Here is a 21,010-nt window from a genome sequence, read left to right on the forward strand (position 1 = left end):
CATCTTCTGTGTTAAATCAGGTCAGGATCTCTACCTCTTTTATTCCCCTTAGCTCAAGCAGCCAATCACCATTTACAATCACATTACTGCAAGAACCTCAAGTAACCCCTGGTGGGTGAATCATCCCTGCTTTCTCCCACGTTTCTGCTTTCTGATTTGAATTTTTAAAAATGCTTCTATTTCTATGCCCTTTTTTTTAGCACTTTATTCATTGGTGTGTTTTTTGCTTCCACTCTATTATAAGACGCGTGCAACCAATTACAACTGTAATAAAAATAAAAAGGGGAATGACGACAGCAACAGTTACAGGAAACAAGCAAACAACAGATAGGAGACGACAGACAAAACAGACGTCCTACATCCTGAATTACTTTATACTAAAATTAAAGCCTGCAAAATGGAAAAAATGTGGTAGATCAAATCATCTCAAGCTATGTGCAAAAATAAAAAATCAGTTATGGCCAGGCAGTACTGAAAAGTTGTTCCTTTTTTGCTTCCGTTTTGTTGTAATTCCTCTATGAAGTTATCTTTCAAGACTAAACTAACTGTATTGTTGAAAGGATACAGATTATAACTAAAACTTTTTACAGATTGTGTTATTTCTTGTTAAATCTTGTGTAGTAAGAGTATCAGTTTAAGACTACTGATATTCTTTTTCTAACTGTAAATTTACTATAATGCTCAGCATATCTGTCCAACTCTTCCTGGTTGGACAGATATATTGTTCATAACACATATTCCACAATAAACCTGACCAACCAGGTATCCGACCTCCTCTGATGCCCTTCTGTTTCTTTTGTCCCTATATGGCTCACTCCCACTAGGGTGGAAACCTCACATCTAGAGGAAAAAATGGTAATTGCATTGAATTTTTTTCGCATTTGTAACCGCTTTTAATTGCAAGGAAATTGCACAGGTTGCCTGGTAGGAGGCAACCAATCTCCAAACGATTGTGGTCTGACTGACTGTAATTACTTTCAGACAGATTGGCGAAGGTTTTCAAATAATTGCCGTCTAAGACAGATTGCCAGCATGTCGCAATCAATCTGAGTCTGTTTGTGCCGCAGACACTCTTTGTAATAGGGGACTCAAATGGTTGCCAGTTGGTTGCGTTCTGATTATTTCTGTTTCAAATTTATGAAGTTTGGGCTGAATTTAAGCTGCTCCTTTGAATTTCTTTGTATGTAAACAGCAAGGAATTTACAATAGTTGGCAAAAGATGGGATTTTTCCATCTATTGCCATCAATTTATCAAGGTTAATTACAATATTAAAATAAACTGTACATTAGACACATGTACGTACATTAGAATTAATATATATCATTACCATTGTATCACCATCTTGATGTACCCAAGTTGCTTTGAAAATGGCAGCTGACTGCGAGTAATTGCAGACCCGATCACTGTCTTCGAAGCAACCATTTGCAAGTTTACTGCACACGGTGGCAACCAATGTTTTTCCTAGCGAGACTGTAGAAGGGATTATGGAGGGAATTTTCCCCATTCTTAAGTTAAAGAAGGACAGCAATGGATTTCCAGCAGACTGCAACAGACTTCTGATTTTCACTAATGTATCTCAGTTAATAGCAACATTATCACAAACTGCGTGTAATTGCCAACCCATTAAGCAGAAATTTATAGCAGACTGATTCTGTCTCATTGCCATTGACCACGAATTCTTACAGACTTGGTCCCAGCTCTGGGGGCGTTCCACAACCTCAACATAAAGAAAGTTGTGTGATGTGGAGATCAGAAAGTCTCTTAAATCAAATTTCTGACTTGTGATTTTGTCCCATATTAAATAAAGTTTGATCTGAACTAACACAAATGCTTTCTTTTCCTCCATTACTTCCCCTCAATTCTGTCTCTCGCTACCTACCTCAGTACCACAGGGGAGAATGTGCTGCTTGTTCAGTCACATTGCATTATGGGGGTTGGAGACATTGACTAACTGTGACATTATAAAACCAAACTGTGATTTCTGAGAGGCCATTGAATCATGTGTGTGCATGCACGTGCGTGTGTGTGATGCCATTCAGCCGCTCGGCTGCCTTTTATGTCTGTCTGACCGCAGGCTCGTAAAAACACATTCTGGCACCAGCAGCTAAAGGCCTCAACCCACGCCTCAGGTACTAAGGTTTCACTCTTTCTTTTACTCAGATCACCTCCCTTTCTTTCTCCCTCTGCCTCTGTCTCCATGACTGTCTGCTCCCCGTCTCCATACCAACTCCCTTTCACTCTTTCTTTCAGAGCTCCAAACTATGTGTCTGGCTCCTTCAATTAAAGCTCCTCCTTGCTTCTTTTATCTCTTTTTGCCGATTTTTTTTAACAGTTGATTTAAAGGCCCAAATGTACATCTGCTCAAACCATAGTGGCAGGACTGAGCTTGATAGAGGAACAGTACACCAAGCAGCTGTTAAAGTTCTCTCAACAGACATGACAGCATAAACAGCATCACACACACTTACACTTTTAATTAGCTCGTAACTGCTCTATACAGCTGCACGAAATTAAAATGTGCAGGAGAAAAAAACCACAAAAAAACAGGGCAGATGGCCGAGAATAAAATAGTGATCAAAAGGCAAGAAAATAATATAAAACCAAATAATTTGAAAGAAACTTTCTGTGTCTTGGGTACTTTTTGGAAAGTTTTCAACTTCTCAATGTGTACTCCTACCAAGTGAAATGATGTGCAGTGAAAACTTACTACCTTTCCCAGAAAGAAACGCTTGATTTAATTGTAACATCACATGATCACTTATTAGCAAAAGGTCCCTGTTACACAATAGTGGTAAGTCTCTGCTGGTGTGGAACAAGTGTGGGAGACTTTAGCTGAAGGTGCAGCAATATTGAGATGACCCTATAAATATGATAAGTGGCTCGAGAAGAATAAATTCATTCACTGTGAGGATATAATACTGCAATCTTGTGGGTTCACAAGGTCCAAAAAGACATTACAAAAGAGTCTGATGACATAGGTTTTGTAAACCAATTTTGGGTAATGGATTGGAGTCCACACACACACGCACAGGAGATACTAAAAGGTTATCTATGAGTCACATGCTGCCCTTTCAACTTGTGCAATGGAGCCATCCTCTATGATGTCACACCTGCTGTTGCTACAGCATAGTGATGATCTCACAGATAGTGCCGGTCACAGACTCATGACCTCGGTGATGACCTACAACTGTGCCTGTCTATCTGTAATTTAATCATTAATATCCCTCATTCTTTGTCTTTCCAAATTAGAAAAACCACCCTAATCAACAAACCGGAATAGCTACAGATGCTGGAATGAGGCAGTATATATGCATGCGTTTGTGTGAGTTACTGCGGGTCGGACTGTTGCAATCGTTCAGGGGGTCAAAACATATAGAGGGCTTTTGAGGGACAGATATAGGGGAAGAAGCTTTATCCTCACAGTACAATAGCTGCTGAAATCAATTATTTTGTTCATTTATCTCCCTGCACAAATATGGGCTGACAGCACGCAAAGGGTCAGGGATATTCACCGTCCTGAGAACGAGAATGAAAAGCTCATTTCTAAAACAAACAAGCCTATGTGCCGAAATTAGGTTCTCTCAGTCAAATGTGCTGGAATCAGTTTTGAGGGCGTATACAAAGAGCAGCTTTATTATACACTCTGCACGTTAGTCTGTGTTCTCGACCCTAAATCCCCAACGTTTAACCCAGCTTATGTACATACATGAATATGTAAATGCATCACTTTTCAAGTATGTTTAATCAGCAGCTTGCTGTTAGGGTGGGTAGCTGCTTGTTTTTCCCCCCTTCGTCTTCTTTCTTGGCTTCAAGTTCACAATCTCAGGCCAATCAAAGAGCAGCATGAGGTCACAACGGGGTTGCGACTCAGGGGTTAAGCTTAAAAACCACACACAGTGGACCTGTAAGTAGGGAGGGACTCGGTGGGGAATCAGCAGCACATGCACCAACAACATAAAAAAGAAAACACCTGCACAAAATGAGTGTCCAAGTATACACAAGCATGCACTGAGGTGTGTACTTTGCTGCTCTTTAGATGGTTTTCCATCTCTGCCTCAGCACTTTGTTCTTTCTTTGTGCGCTGCAGAAGGTGGGGCGTTTGTTATGTAAAATTCTATGTTCCTGCAATTTGGCACTGATGATGAAGGCAATTAACATGTTTTCTCTCCTACTCATCACCACCCTGACTCATACTCATTCACACATGCACACACCTCCAAAACAGGGAGAAGTTTAATTAATCTCTGGCACTTTGTGCTTTGACGCAAGCTGCAAATCTAACTGTCTCCAGTGGATGCCTCCCTCTTACTGTTCCTCCTCCTCCCACAATCCTCTGTGTAAGTTCTGATGGACAGAGAAACTCCTCAAACAATTCAGACCAGGCTTCTTTCTTATCTGTACAACCTCTTTTTTTCAATTTTGCAAAGCTCAATTCCCCTGTGGGACAGTCCTTACTACTTAGTGTGCTACTGCTGATCTGGGAAGGCAGAGAAAGGCAAAAGTCTACTCCCCAGTGTGCCACGAGAATTACATTTCTCAGAAGGTTATAACAAGCCCCCTTAGATCCAACGCACCTACAAGCAGGTGCCCCAAACAACTAGTCAGAGTTACAACAGGAGACCGAACCCAGGTCTCGGTGGTGGCTGCTGAGTGTTTTGCCCTTGCACCACCCATATGCCTTTGAAAGAGAGAGGCCTTTCAAACAGAGCAAGAACAAAAGGACTGCTGTTTGTGTGTGTGTTGGAGGGGGGGGGATTCTGTAGCAATTGTACAACAGTGACACAACCAAACAGCTGGACGTCAGCTTAGACAAAGAGAGAGGTGAGGAGAAAGGGATTGTGGAGAACAGAGGCATATAGGCTTTTTTGTGCAGCTACACAAGGACAAAGTGATGGGAGACAAACACTTATGAAAGCAGACGGAGCATAAGCCTGATGATAGTCTATATTTTTATCACCAAATCCAATGGAAATATCAACATAACTTTGAGTTGATCCTTTCAACTAATGTTTTATGCATATCCAAAGCCAGATAATTCTTTCAAATCAGTGCAACAGATTTCTGCAACTTAAAACAGAGCTCTACAAACTATTTTATCCCTGTCTAAATAATACGAGTGGATCTACAAGTTAAAATACATGCCTGTCAGGCACCTAGAAGTCACAGTAAATTCTTCAGAGACAGACACACACTCGCATACACAGCAGATTTTTCCTTTAATATGTAAATTCCAATAACAAGGTTGTTAAATTATACACGATTTGAATATAAACATTTACTCGGGCTGGCAGTTCACAAAAAAGCCTTAAACTTACCAAATAAGAGCTGATGTTAACTTTATCTGATACCAGCACTTATTAAGTGTCTTACAACGTTTTGATTTAATCATCAACATGCTAGATTTTAGCTGATGCATTTGATTCGTCCCAGATGCTCGACACAAATACAATTCAAATACCTCACAGATTCCAAACTGCACTCTCTTTAAAGGCATGAAGTATAAATGCATGAAATGTGACAAAGGCTGGAAATAGCCTCAGTTTAATTTCCTTATCTCATTTGTTTTAGCTCTATCCTTGGAGGGTGAGAGCAGCCTATGGGCTGTGGTTAAATATTACCACCGGGGTAATATTTATAATAAAATAAAATAAAATTCCAGTTTCATATAATGGATTTGGCAGATAAATATCAGTGGCGGTTTCTGTTCTAAATTATAATAATTACAGGGGTTAACAGGGCACAGTCACAAAAGCACATGGGTCAAAGCACTTTTGTCAGCTTGTGCAACAGAGTTCCACCACGCCATTTTGGATGTGGTTAGGTTTCTAAATGTCAGCATACACAGTGAAGGCAAAAGCATGCACACAAACCCACATTGGCAGATAGGACTCTATTCAAGCTAGGTTTACTCAGATGACAACAATAATAAGGGTAAAACACAAACATGCACCAGCAATGACCTCCAGTTTGGAGTGACAGCATCAACTCCTGTTGAAAGATACACTGAGAAATCTAGATTAAAAACGGGATAGGGGAAAGAAAAACATAGTGGAAAAGAAAACACAGTGGGCGATAAATGGGAGGGCTCTGGCAGACATAGTCAAAAACAAAGAAGGAGCGGCAGCAGGGAGGCTAATGTTGCCAGACCAATCAAAAAGAAAGGTCATGTTCAGGAAGAGACTGTATGAATCCTCCTGTGGCTCAAAGTTTAAGTCTCAGTGTGTCTTTTTGTTTGTGTGCGAGCTGAGAAACTTGCCTGTGGCTTGCCTGTGTATCTGTGTGTATGTGTGGAGTATACTGCATATGTGTGTTGTCTCATGAGTGAACTCTGGGCTTGGTAGGTTGAAGCAGTCTGAGCTGACAGAGGTATGTGGGATGGACTAAACCCAGATATCTGCTGCCCAGACAGACAGACACACACAGCTGTGGAGTCATGCGCATCCACAAAGAGCCAGATACACACACGCACACATACAGACACAAAAGGGGAAAAAGATATTAGAGAATGAAGGAAGACACAACAGAAAGAGAAGAGATTAACTAACACAACAACCCTTCTGTCTTTTTTCCTATTATGATACCACACTCATCGTTGCAATATATAATAGACTCGGAGAGGAGTTTTTATCTGTATCTGACTGTAAATACTAGACAGTACAAGAGCGTTGAAAAGATTCAAACGGTGGGTCCTGTCATCCCCCGGCAGAGTGTTTTTGTAACTTGACATGTCAACAAAATTACTTTTTGAATATTTGTTTTCTACTGTTTTATTGCATTTATTTCTTCTTAACAGAGCAAGAATCGACTGTGTCTGTGACATTTTGTTATGAGAACATTTCAAGAGCTAAAACCAGACCTAAAAATGTCAATAATTCCCAGCAGGCCCCTTGTTCCAAATTCTTAATTGTGATGATCTTCACCTGACTCAAATTTTAGAAAATGAGTGGTTTGAAAATACATATTTAATCTGTCTCCACTGATGAGCAGTTAAACGACTAACAGGTGAAGTGAACAGTGTTGGGACTAACGCGTTATTAAGTAACGCGTTACAGTAACTACGTTATTATTGTGGTAACGAGCACGGTAACTAGTTATTATGCCAAAACCAGGAACGCGTTACTCGTTACTGGGATTTAGATAGGCTCGTTACTCGTTACTTCGTGTGGTGGATATCGCGGAGCTTCCACAGATTCAATAACATTAGCAAGTGGTGGAAGCCAGCAGGTGGATGAAGGAAAAGGGAGGCAAGAGGAGAGACCCGGCGGCCGCCGTCCGCGTGTCAGGTGAACTGAACTTCAGGTAAGAAGTTATGACCTGCAGTCTATCTGGGTCAGATATAAACCAAGTTTAGGTGGAGTTTATTTTCGGTATGCTGACATTTTCGTACTGCGTACTAGCTAGCATGACGGAGTTTCTATACAGCTGTGTGGGTGCTATGTTACTGATGTTGAACTTTATTTTGTTCATACGGTTAATTATTAGAGTTGCCAACCGTCCAGTAAAAAACAGAATCGTCTGGTATTCAGAGAAAATATTACGCGTTTCGTACTGAGGTGAAAAGGAACACAGTTTGTCCCGGACTTCAGCTACAATGAAAAAGACACAAAGCTGAAGCTGCACAGCTGCCTCTTCTCTCATTCTCTCCTCTCCCGTTTCTACTTCAATCACGAAACTGATCAATGATCAGCTGATCGGCTTTTCTCTCGTTTGTTTATTGCCCACTTTGCGCCAGAAAGAGGAAACCAGCGGATGTCGCGTTAAACAACAGCAGCACGTTTAAGCTTGATCAGCTGTTGTTAGAATTTATTTAATATTAATTTCTAGTATCAGCTGATGTTTGCTGGAGCCACAGCTGTAAAGCTGCTGGTCATGATATCGGTTTGGTTATCTGGTGAGAGGGAAACATGCAGATGAAACCAGGAGATGTCCTTACTGAATCATCAGAGCTGAACAGGTGATGGAGAAACAGGTTTACCTTTTAGGTGACATGAATGAGTTGGATGGAATGAATGGAAGTTATGAACTGTTTCTGAGAGACAAATAACACCAGGATCCTTTTCTACATAGCTGACAGCTGGTAACTGTGCAGGGGCGGGTCTAGCAAAGTGTTGCCAGGGGCCAGGTAGGGCATTAACAGGAAAGGGGGCACAAGGAAATACTTTTCTTTATTATTCTCATTTAAAATGTCTGGCTTTTAAAAAATAATTATCTGAGTCTTACAACAAACAATTGATAGATTGATACATATATACCATCAGAACAGTGTACATCACTGTCACAACAGTGTTTATTTTCATTCAAAGGCTTTATGATTTTTCCTATAATGGTGGGCCGGTCTCTAGTCAAAATGCCCGGGACGATTGTTTTGTCCCAGTCCAGCTCTGTATGCAGCTCATCTGCAGTCTGGTGTTACCTACATCTTCCTATTCAGAAGGCAGAATTTCCAAGTTCTGAGTACAATCAAAAGCACCACGACTGCAGTTTTTGTGTTGGATGTAAAAAGCAGGCTAGAATCATGGCGGCGCTCAACGACGGTCCAGGCGTGGGATTTCTCTCGTGGAAATGTGCACATTATTTTTTCCTTTCTGTTGGTAGGTGGCACAGTGCACGTGTGGCAAGTAAGCAAGCTAGAAGACTGGCAGTCTGGCTGGGTATCCAGTTACAGAAGCAACACATTAACAAGAGAATTCTGAGTAAAACCAAAGTTACTTTCCCTAGTAACTAGTTACTCTGAAAGTAACGAGTAACTTGAAGTAACTGAGTTACTTTTTTAGAGAAGTAACTAGTAATGTAACTAAGTTACTAATTTAAAGTAACTTACCCAACACTGGAAGTGAATAACATTGATTATCTTGTTACGATGCAATGCTCTTGATGTTACTTTGAGACGTACCACCCAGCACAACATTGCTCCAGATCAACCACGCACTTCCATGGTAACGACACTCCCCAATGGCAGCAGCCATCCCAACGGGACAATCCAACCAGCTACCACACACAACGGCGAACACGACAAAGAGCACAAAGCACGGACCCAACCAACAAACGCCCCAGACTCCAATCCAATCCTGGTGCCAGACACTTAAAGGATACCCCACAGAGGTCCAGTACCTCAATGGGTCTCAAAGGGGGGGCCATAAAATTTGTAAAACGGGGGTTTCTGGCAACAAGCCTCTTAGTGAAGTCATAGTTAGGCCATGGATTTGTCTCTGCTTCTCAGACAGTTTTAAAATGTCTCTAACGTTAAAGGAAAGCCAATGCGGCCATTAGCACATACACCCACTCACATGGAGTGAATAAGCGTAACCCCAACAAATGAAGAACAGGGGATTATGAGCCAGGGTTTCTCTCAGACAGCACCCGCACATCAGACACTTAGTGTCAAATATTTGAGTTATTCCATTTTACAGCCCAGCCCAATATTAAACATGACTCTACACTAAATGTCTGGCTGAAGTGTCGCCAGCTTTAACATCGCGACCTCTGCGCTACACTGCGTTTTATAGCACTGCATTATACTCAAATGTCTACATTTGTGTTTGAACGGACTCCAAAATGAACAATGTGCGTCTGTGCCAGTGACAAAGTGTGGTGCTCTGTTTGTACGTATTGTGGCAGACATATTCAGAAGGCTGATCTCTCTCGCTTCGTCTGTCCCTGATGTGTTTTCCATGTGTGCTGGAAAGACAAACACAGCTGCACTTTAATGACACTCAAATGCTTCTGGGATTCAGAATGCATGTGTATGTGTGCGTGTGTTTATATGTGTGCGTGTGTACTTTTTTTTGCTTTTGACCACTTCAGTGAAAAGCCTATTGGAGCTACTCTTGTTCTATACAACTACCCTTTACGCCAACCCCACTCTTCTACAGAAAACTCTTTGCCTCCTCGTATATTTCTATATTTGTGTGTCCGCGTGTGTGCGTACGTCAATATTTATGCAGACCAAATTGAATTTGAGACCTTGAGGTGAGGACACATTTGGAAAGTTTGAACATTTTGGCTCATCCTCACTTTCTGACATGTATTTAAAAGGTTTTTTGAAGGTTAAGATCTGGTTTTAAATGGACTGGGATTAAGCTTTTAGCTGAAAGTTGTACAAGGCTAGAGGATGCACACAAAGACAGTATTACTAATGTGTGTGTGTATGGACAGGTGCACATAAACAGCCATTTGCAGTGGTATCTCTGAGCAGCAACACCCGGCATGAAACAGCTTGTCAACATCGTCAGCCCTGACTGCTGATCTCTATATGCCCTACTCCTTTACTGGAAACCAACTTCACACACACACACACACATATATATATGCATCACATACACGAATGCACAAACACAGATGGTGGGGAACTCCGGATGAGACGAGGGCGCCAGTGAGCTTCGAATGACCCCGAAAACAGAAACGCAGCTGAATGATAAATGAGACAAATACGCACTGGCACTCTATCCCTCTCACTTTCTTTCTGTCTCTCCCTCATTAACGCAACACAAATGGAGCCATCTCCACTTCGCCCGACTCTAAACATAAGTCTTCCCATCACTAACACTTGCAACCTTGATAAATTTTAATTATCTCCTCTCACTTTATTTTTGTCTAGCTTTTTGCTATCTGTCACTAGGAAAAACTGTTTTCAGCATGACTGTCACGAGAAAGTGGAAAACTGGGTGTAACTTTTACAGACTTTGCGTGTCATTTCATACAGTAATATCCAATTATGCTGCACCGTGAGTTAAACTCATTATAGGAAGCATTTACTGGATTTATGGATTATGACATCAGGTCTGTCATGAAACTACTTCATCCCTAACTATTTATTCATTGAATTAAGCACAAACTAGACTGAGAAGTTTCCACGGAAGGTCACGGTGGATCAAAAGCTTATTGATGCAAAGCCATTGTGAGAGAACAGTGAATCAAAGAGCAGTTGTTTGCCGCTGATCCCTCGATTCCCACACAATCTGTCCTTCCTGGTCAGCACTTTGCACGACAGATACTGCAGAAAATGACAAAGCTGTAAAGATACTTTTATTGATCTGTTGTTTTGCTCGTGCTCCATTGTCTCAACATGTCCTGGACTCACCCTCACTCCCTTTTTTTCTCTGATTCACTCTTTGTCCAGGATCACGCATGGAGCCTTAAAGGATCGAGCATACTAGTAATCTCTTGTCTGTAGCTACATTATATGTGCTATTGTGTCTTTCAGTTGGTTAATGTGTTATTTGTATATGTTAAGCAGACAGTAAATGACTCTGTGTACTCATACTTCTCTACAGTTTCTGGACACTGAAAACTAAAAGCTCAGAGTGGGGAGAATGAAGTCCACATATCTGCCCATTCTATCTAATGCTTATTTAATTTTTGGCTACTTATCATTGTTCAGTCACACATAGATTAGATATACAGGTATACAGTGTTTGTGCATTTTGTGAAATATGTAAATATGTAGTGCCAAAGACTCACATGGCTAGTTGGGAAAAAAACTGTTTCGTGGGCATCTCCATTTCTATCAACACAAGTTCAAATAGTGTAACGCAAAAGATGTATTACTAACAGCATAAGAGAATAAATGAATGCAGATGATAAAACACAGCTAATAAGCAAAGATAATCCCCTCTGGTTTGCAGGCACCTATCTCACTACACCCACAAAGCTCTGCACTGTGGAGATGGTTTGCTACGGTTCAGTAACAGGAAATCACATGTCAAAGTTCAAGAAAATAAAACTTAACATAAACAAATGATTATGACCGAATCCACTGGCTGCGGTGCTCCTACTGAAGTGAAATACGAGAATTTTGTTTTTTCATATTAAACACTTTGTGCATGAAACTTCAAATTCAGATTAACTGCCTTAGAAGACTGCACATCGCATCCTTATTTAAACTCTGCCTCCCGCCTCCCTGAACTCTTTATCTAACACCAAAGAGTCCAGACAATCTGTACATCATATTTACAAAAAAATCTAAGCTTTGACCTCAGTCACACAGGCCTGGAGACCAGCAGTTTAAAGGGAAAATTTTGTATTGTTCAAACAGTTGCGAGTTGGTACTGCCAGTTACTGTGATGAGATGCGTTGCTAAAGCTCCATTCATGCAGGCCTAGAGAACGTGTTTGTAGACAAGTCACCATCCAACCACATGCGACTGCAGCTAGCAATCAAAGTGATCACAATGAGGTTTTTAGGTCTGCCACCCTCTTTATGACCTGGCATCAGCCAGCAGCCACTCGCAAACTATAACAATCTATAATTTGAACAACACCTCAGCCTTCAACCTCCCATCACACCAACATTGACTATAACATGATTATTCAATAAGAAAAGTCTAAAATTTAAAAACGTAGAACTAATCATCATAAAATCACAACCACAGCCGTTGGTCATTTTTTATTCAATGTATTATCGAAAAGGTAGGATGGAATGTTTTCCAAAAACTCACATGTGCTTCAGTGTGTGTTAAAAGCTTCATCAGGATTTTATTTAAAAACACTGGGCTGCCTGCTTTCGTGTAATGGGCTGTTACACGAAAGCGGACAGAGCCAGAAAGCAGCCCTTCGCTGATCCCCAGTTGGTGATGACGAAGAAACACACACATGCACACACACACGCACATGCACACAAACACACGCACATGCACACACAAACATGCACATACACTTTCCCATCCTGATGTGAAGTCTGGCCGGAAACAGCCATTTCCCTGAATGTTCCCATCTCTCCTCCGGCATACTCCCTCATCCCTGATTCATTGCCAATAAATCACAGAGAGAAAGACACACACAGAAAGAGTGAGACAGAGTTAGAAAGGGGGGAAAAAAAGAATGATATAAAGAGTAAGGGAGAAGGCCGAATAAACCAGGAGTGAAGCACACTGGAGACTGGAAAACAAGACGAGGGAAAACCAGATGTGTCCTTGTCAACAGTACACAGGGGCGGAGTTCAGATCGCCAATTATGGCCGAGTGCAATTTGAAGCAGTGACGTCTTATTGAAGAAAACAGCAACACAGATGCCATAAAAAACACCATTACTAAACGGATATGCTTTATTTCATGGCTACTGGTCAAACTCTAAACAACGGCAAGAAGAGGAAGCTGTCTTTCGGGCATACATGCGTCTCGGACTTCCTTCTTAAGACTTTCCTGCAATTCTTACACAAGCACACGCAAAACATTTAAGTCTTTGTTTGCAAAACACGGGCTAAGGATTAAATTCTGTCTGTCTTTTATGTGGGAACATCTCCCACTCCTCAGCTATGTTTACAATAATCAAAGTCATGAAGAAGTACCAAATAACACTGATTGAAACTATTTCCACATTGCTCTCTCTCGCGTTTCCCATCTGCTACTTACAGAAGCCCACTATGAAAGGGTAATGTGCACCACCTGCAAACCCCACCCAACTGAAGAGGCTTTTGATCATGGCCTTCCTATTGTTTACTCTCCAACAGGGGCCCCTGTTATAACCACTACTACTTCCCCTGTCGAACCAACATCAATCAACATCGCACCTCATTACAACACAAGAGATTTCAGTCCCCACTCAAACTCAGTTCATTTATTCACAGGTTTAAATTGTCTCCTAAAATAGAAGCCGACATATATGTCCTTGCGGCATACCAGCACTGCAAGGTCCATTTAGTAACTGCTCTGGAGCAAATGGAAGTAGAATTTAATTTCCACACTGGACATGCGTATCTTTAAAATTTTAACCTAGAAGGCATGCAGTATAAAATTAAATTTATCATTAATGTCTCAGAAAATATATAATTATAAGCTGCAGCTGCTAAATATTGTGATAATGCCAGCCCGTGTCACAACTTCTAAGTCAACTGCCCTCCTTCTGTTTCAAGAGGGTAGACTTTAAACACTGAAGTGCTGTTGCAAGACAGGATGTTCTTCTAAACCTGTTGTTGTTGACATTTCCATGGCAACAAACACAAACTTGATGATGCGTGTTTCCACAGTAACTCGTGTCATTAACCAGGAAGATGCACACTGGCGTGTAGGTGCAAATGAGGTGACGGAGTGACACTGAGATGGAAGCTGATTCATTGTCAGCGTATTCTGCTGCATCTGTGGCCCAGAGAAAGATGTCCCTGTTCTTACATAGATTATCACTCTAAGCCTGCAGAGACTGTGTGTATAATCATATGGCAAACCGTGCAATAAATACTACAAGGCTAAAAATCATTTTTGTGTGGGGTTAAAAAAAACAAAAAAAAAAACAAGCATGGTGAAAATGTGGACTCGTACAATTTAAATGAAATCATTAGAAGTCCTCGGTTAATTATAACTAAAATCACAATGTTTGGGACAATAAAATCTCATTGATCTCATTGACAGAAGACTCGTTACATTCACAAAGGTGTGCAGTTTGGAATTAAAAATAGTGTGGTCTAGAACAATTTCAGCTGGAATGAAAAGAATTTAGGATTACACAATTTCCCAGATATGTTTATCCGGAGAACGAGCTATGTAAACATGCTCTATATACAGAACCTTATCACATCTGCGCTAAATACAGCGGGACAAACTGAACTAATACATTGTATTCAAGTACAAAAGTACCTTAAAAAGCCTAAAGTGTGGAGGTTGTTTACTTGATCAACATTAGCAATATCAAACACCCAGATTTAATTTAATTTAACCCCATTATAGGAAATGTTATTGAAACAACAATAACATTATTGTAAAAGTAATTTCCACAAGCCACTTTTTCCATGAAGTTCCATACAACTAACAAGGCTGCACTGAGGTTTTAGGAGAAGCTTTGGTCTGTTACGATGCCCACTGACCATTTCCCAGCTATTTAATATGGAAGCTAGTTGATGATAAATTACCAGATGAATTACAACTTACTAACTGCACCATCAGAACAGACAAGCAGGTTTTTGCCAAAATAGTTGGCCAAGATCTCCAGTTATTCACAAAATTCCCCTACAGGGTTTCCTGTCTTGATCAGCAGGGGCAGATGGACCCCCTCATTATGGAGACCACAGATGAAAATGAGAGCAAAATGAGGCCCATTACCACACGGGCGTGACTAATATCCCTCTTCAGACCTCTCCACGCACGCTGGACACATGCACACATATCAGACGCGCGCGCACAACTTACACGTGTGGACAAGGAAAACGTTTGGCGTGCACACCGAGATGCTTGTAAATCAATAACGTTACACAGAAACAAAGACGAAGGGGAAGTTGGTTATAAACTTTGGCTCTATTAAATTGACCAGATCTCGGGCTGCTCTGCAGGGGGTGTCTGGCTCATGCCACTTTATGAATCTATAGGTTTGTGTCGGTGCGTAAATGTGTGTATATTCCCTAATCATCCCTGATGTCATTAGTGCTAAACACTGGCTCAGCCTAATTCCCACTAAATATCCCACCTTTTCTCTTGCCCCCCCACCCCCTCACTTTTTCTTCTCTTTCTTCCTAACCACCTCTACAACAACTGACCAGTTCTGTAATATGTATCCACACATGTGTGCTTCATCTTTTCAAATATCCACTCTGGTCCTCATTTCCTCAAATGTCTGCAGCGGATTCATTACCATACTGGATTCCACAATCATCAACCTCTAATCCACCGCTAGTCTAGCTCCAGCTTGAGGTCCAAAAATCCTGTTTTACCAATTTGTTTTCCCCTTGTGCTCTACTTTTTCTTTTAACCTTTTATTCCTGTGGCTGTCCTCTTTCTGTACAGTCATGCCATCACCTATCCCCCCTCTTGTCTCAAGTAACATCTCCCATTTCCCCTCCCTTTGTCATTTTCCACTGAAGCTCATCATTTTGTGGCTTAGATCTATTTTAAGTTTAAGTTTCAGCTGAATTGATCCAAAAGAAACCACAGGAGATACAGAATTCAAAACAGTGATATCAAGTGTTTACAATTTTCCATCTAATGATCCAATCATAGCCTCATCACTGATTCACCTCAGCTATTTAAGTCAATCCTCTCTTGCCTTCCCGTCTCTGGCGTTTTATGCTCCTACCTTTGGTTTTTCTCTTTACCTTTGCTGATCAGATCTGCAAGGTGATTTATAGCCTTACAATAGGCTGATAGATGGAGGGAAAAGGAAAGAAGGAGTAGTAGATCAAGAGGAGAGGGGGTGAGGAGAAATTGGGCTGTTTGGCGTTTGAAGTACATGAAGGAGTAATATAAAATACACCTGGTCGGTCCATGGGGCACTCTGTTCGCTAAAACAAAGGGAAGGGAGGGAGATGCAGGGGAGGAGAGGAGGAGAGGGCTGGGCCGCAGGGGAGAGAGGGGAGAGGAGTGGATGGTTGGGGGGGAGGGGTCACTCCGTGTTTCCTTTCAGGATGGCTTTTATGGTGTAACTTCAAACGCTGACCTCCCACACCCCTGCCCCTATATCCCCCCTGCTCCCTCGCTCCATCCGTCCCTCCCTCCTCTTTCTCACTATTGTGTACGGCCAAGTGGACAGTAATTGGCTATTCTTTCATGAGACTGATTTCAGCACTCTCTGCCCCCACCCCACAGGAACAGCCCCTTTTGCTGCCCCATAGAACTAAATGTATTTGTGTATATATATGTGTGTGCGTATGTTGTAAATAAGCCAGACGATAGGTATCAGGTGGGCTGAAGGGAGGAAGGGGTGGGGGTAGGGGCTGCTCTGACATTTCATTCACGTGTGCTCCAAATTACAACACAGGAATTGAAAGGAGCTGAAGCTAATCGAATCCAGAAAAAAGGTCATGCTCCAACATGAGATCCTATTTAAAATAAACTTTTAGGCACACCTTAAATATGTATACCCCTGCTTTCACTGAAAGCAGCAGTACAAAGAGAGAAAATGTGAAACCCTAGAAATAAAGTGGATGTAAAGAGCAGTGTTTTATTTCCTCCTTCAAAATTTTATTCAAAGACTCCGGGGGCACCTAATTTATTCATGACATAAAATACATTGTAGAAAAAGATGAGTAGCTTTGCAAATGTTTCCTACAGTGTACAACATCTGAACATATTGCGAGTGATATATAAAAGCTGCTCCACTCTCGCTAATGACTTCTGGCCCTCTGTGGCTTATAGATCAGTGTGTGTTCATTAATGATGCAGGCGTGTGCAAGTGCATGTGTCAATTAGTGGGTGGAGGGGATTAGCCGTCTCCAGAGATTCCTAATTAACACTACACACACTCACACGGGCTAAAGCATCATTTTTGGATTGTTTTTAATGGAATTTTTACTATTTTATTTGCTGGTAAACAAGAAGAAAACTGTTTGCAAAGGAAAGTTCCACGTCAGAAAATATCTCCTCAATGTCAAAAAAGCACAATGATGTCCACCTCCCTGAGAGAAACACAGACACCTACCCACACACACGCACACACACTTACCAAGGCCACACACACGCTATGTGATGTATACAAGCTCTTAAAAGGTTAAATATGTAGACAGAGGACACAACATAAACACAGACTTAAACAAGTACAGGGCAGACTGTCCTCGCAGACGTAACACATAAACAGAATTAGGGATAATTGTGTTTTCAGACAAACAAAAAATACTGTAACGATCAGCTACTTTAAGTGGAAAAAAAAATCAAGGTGGTTAGAATGAAAGAGGCTTTCAAACAAGCTAGGGGACATGTCCAAGAGTTAGACGTAGAGCAGAGTGAAGGTAGATGGAGTTTTTAATACAGCAGAGTGCCTCCTACCTCTTTGTAGTTCACCTTGGGCTCCATTCTCTTCCGCTTTCTGCCCTTCCCGTGATGACTCTGACTGAGGAGAATCCATTTTACAACCTGCAGGAGGGAGAATTAGGGGGGTGAAGGCGGGAAAAAGAAGAGCGTGTAAAGGTAGACAAGTGGAGACAACAAAGTAGCAGGGTTTGAGTGAGAGGGAAGAGAGCGTGAAGGAGAATCAGGAAAAAAGGGGATAACCGCAGAAGAAATTATCAGAGGATGTAATGATGACACAGACAGAGAAAGACGGGGTGTACAGTAGAGAAAAGCGTAAATAGCAAGAAGTAAATGTAAACCAAATCAAATCTCCATAAAAAAAGTAAGGTGAGCCATTAACATGACAGGCACAATAATGTATAACAGTCTACAGCTCAATCCTTCTCACTGATTTCAGTTATTCAGGGCTCACTCGTGCTCCAACCCAAACAAGTGGCTGAGAGAAAAGAGTTCTAGTGAAAGTATGTTGTTGTAACAGAGCCTGGAGTGCAACAGCCAATCACAATCAAGGCCAAAGTCATATCTACCAACATTGGTTCCTTTTGTTCCACATGAATTCACAGAAACACAGAAAGCGTACACACGACTACTGGAAAAGTCAAGTTCCCAAAAAGTATGTAAAGTAAATAAATCATGTCTACAGTGCAGTCACTTAAACGCAGTTCCTGTTTTAAGGTAGTTAAAATACAAATAATTACTTTTTACAGAGAGACAACTGGGAGAACTGGAAAATATAGACAAAGCAATTAAGAACTAGATGAGAGCTTTACGGGAAATCTGATAGGCAGCACAGAATGACACGCAACAGATGTAGAGCGCTGTGTGCCGCACTTCACTCAGAGACAGACAGAGGGAGAGACTGAAACGAAAGTGAGCAGATGAGAAAAAGAGAGGTAAAGGGAGTGCAAGAGAGGTAGAGATAAGAGATGGTATCAATCCCTGTGAAGCGGAGGACACAACACAGATGGTAGAAAAACAAAGCAAGTAAAGAGAAACAGTGGCAGAGTAACACGCTGAAGGAAACGAGGCTGATGGGAATCAGGTGACAATCATATCAAGCAATCTAAGGTGCAATATTTGAAAATCTGAGCGCTTCCTTGCCACTCCCTGAAGATGAGAGGAAGGGACAGGGAAAGAAAGAAGAGGAGGAAAGAAAGAGAGAGAGTGCCTACCTCTGCTTTGACTTCTTCCACCAGCCTTGCCTGCGACCACACGGCGCTCCTTTCATACAGCCACTGAACGAGAGAGAAGAAGGGAAAGCAGTGAGCTGGGGGCAAGTGATCAGGACAGAGTGGAATGCTTTGCAGAGGCAGAGAAGGAGAGAGAGAGAGAGCAAAGCAGGAAGGGGAGGGAGAGAGAAGAGAGGTGGGAGGAGAGGGAAGAGGTGGGAGCGCTATCACTTGTTCCTCTGACGGAAACTCGCAACTTGACTCCGGAGGATGAGAGAAAGGAGTAAAGAGGAGGAGGTGGTGGTGTACGAAGGGGGTGGGGGATCACCTGACTTACAAGCAACCACAGGACTGATAGTCACCTTAGTCCTCCAGCATTACACACACACATATATGTGCAGTCATTCATGCAAGCGAACACCTACGCACCCACAGCCCTTACTCTCTCACCTTATTTAAGCCCTCAGCAAAGCCGCTGCTCAAGTGACGTGAATCACGCACCAGAGCGATGATGCTATGTGTACACGTGTGCTTGCGGGTGTGTACGTGGAGTGGGGAAAAAGAAGGAGACAGACAGGAGTGCGTGGAAGCAAGGTGTTTACAATGTCACACTGCTCACTCACACACACAGGCAGCAGCGACACACGATATTCACCTCATCCTCAGCCTCAATCCACGATATGCACTCCACAGACGTTCCCACGCACACACACGGAGCCGCGCGCTGTTTCAGGTATTAGCGTTACCATAGCCACACACACACACACACAAAGTTCAACACTATAACTGGATGCCTGCGTACTTCTCTACAAGTATTATACAAAAGTGCTCAAGCAGAAATAGCATGAAGGTGTGTGTACAAGGCAAGGATAGAGAGACACAGAGAGGTACAGAGAGAGGGAGGTTTTGAGAGTGGGTAGTATAGAATGTAGTGAGTGTTGAAGTACTAAATTGCCATTGTGTAACAGGATACCACACATAACTCTTGCTGCCTAGATCTCCACTGCCATTCCCTGAATAGCAAGACCTTTGTCTCTCTCCAACTCTCTCGTCCTGCGCCTGCGTCTCTGTGGTGTCTCTCTAGTCTCTTTAGTGAATCGATATTTGACTGCGTGTAGAAGTTCACAAGTTGCATCTCTTTCACTCTTAAGTGCCTCTCATTCAATTCATACTCGTAAATGGTGACGTCTCTGTCTTTGTTTCTCAGATCCTTTCATGCTTTGGTGAAATGTCTTTGCTTGGATATACTTCAGGTTCTACACAGCAGTCTTTTCATTTGATAAATAACGTGAATACATCCAGTATTTCCAACTGTAAAGCTCCGGATCCGGACACATCCGGATATGATTAGAGGATTAATATGAAGCTCAGTTGTGTGACAAAATATTTGCCTCATTCCTCATTTCTTAGTTTTTCCCATATTTGTCACACATAGATGTTTAAGATGTTTGTAGGATGGATTAACTACTTTTGGAAAGCTGAGTTTAATTTCACGACCCACACCTAGACCTGATTACTGTGAGACCTGTTGAATACAAAAAAAATCACTTAGCTACAAGCTGCAACACATCATGCCACAATTCAAGGATGAAAAAAATAAAGCCATTGACATATATCAGTCTGGAAAGGATTACAAGATCCATTCATTCTGCTCTCTACTAAAAAGTCCTGAAAGAGAATGTCCAGCCATCAGTTCATTATGGAGCTAGACAATGATTCAAAACACATCTCTGAATGGTTAAAAATAAATGAACATATATATATGTATGTAGTCAAAGTCTGAACCTAAATCCGATTAAGCATCATTAGCTGGGCCTATAACAGATTGTTCATACTCAAAAAACCCTCCGATGTGGCTGAGCTGCAACAATTCTGCAAAAACAGACTGGGCCGAAATTCCTCCACGGTGATGTGAAAGACTCATCGCCAGTTATCACAAACACCTAATTGCAGTTTTTGCCAAGGATGGCACAACTAGTTATTAGGTTTAGGGGGCGATTACTTTTTCACGTAAGTTTGGATAGCTTTTTTCCCTTAATAAATGAAATCATTTAAACACTGCATTTCATATGTACTTGGGTTATTTTTGTCTAATATTAAAATTCAGACAAATTAAACAAATTAACATTAACAAAT

The 21,010-nt window shown here is 41.6% G+C and overlaps 1 protein-coding gene across 6 annotated transcripts in view; it reads right to left on the minus strand.

The window, feature by feature from the left end:
- The window catches only part of LOC116311161 (aminopeptidase O (putative)), a 90,006-nt gene that overhangs the window by 22,143 nt on the left and 46,853 nt on the right, over nt 1–21,010 (minus strand). For 4 of the 6 annotated variants that reach the window (XM_039621319.1, XM_039621315.1, XM_039621316.1 and 1 more), the window contains 2 exons: nt 18,878–18,940; nt 17,682–17,768 (listed from right to left, as the gene is read on the minus strand). In XM_039621319.1, coding sequence (XP_039477253.1) covers nt 17,682–17,768; nt 18,878–18,940 — 150 coding nt within the window. Of the gene's footprint in view, nt 1–17,681; nt 17,769–18,475; nt 18,565–18,877; nt 18,941–21,010 lie in introns of those variants that run through there. The other 2 variants (XR_005615225.1, XM_039621318.1) reach the window with 2 other exon arrangements.

The sequence above is a fragment of the Oreochromis aureus genome, linkage group 12 (assembly GCF_013358895.1).
Source record: "Oreochromis aureus strain Israel breed Guangdong linkage group 12, ZZ_aureus, whole genome shotgun sequence".
In the NCBI taxonomy this organism is placed as follows: domain Eukaryota; kingdom Metazoa; phylum Chordata; class Actinopteri; order Cichliformes; family Cichlidae; genus Oreochromis; species Oreochromis aureus.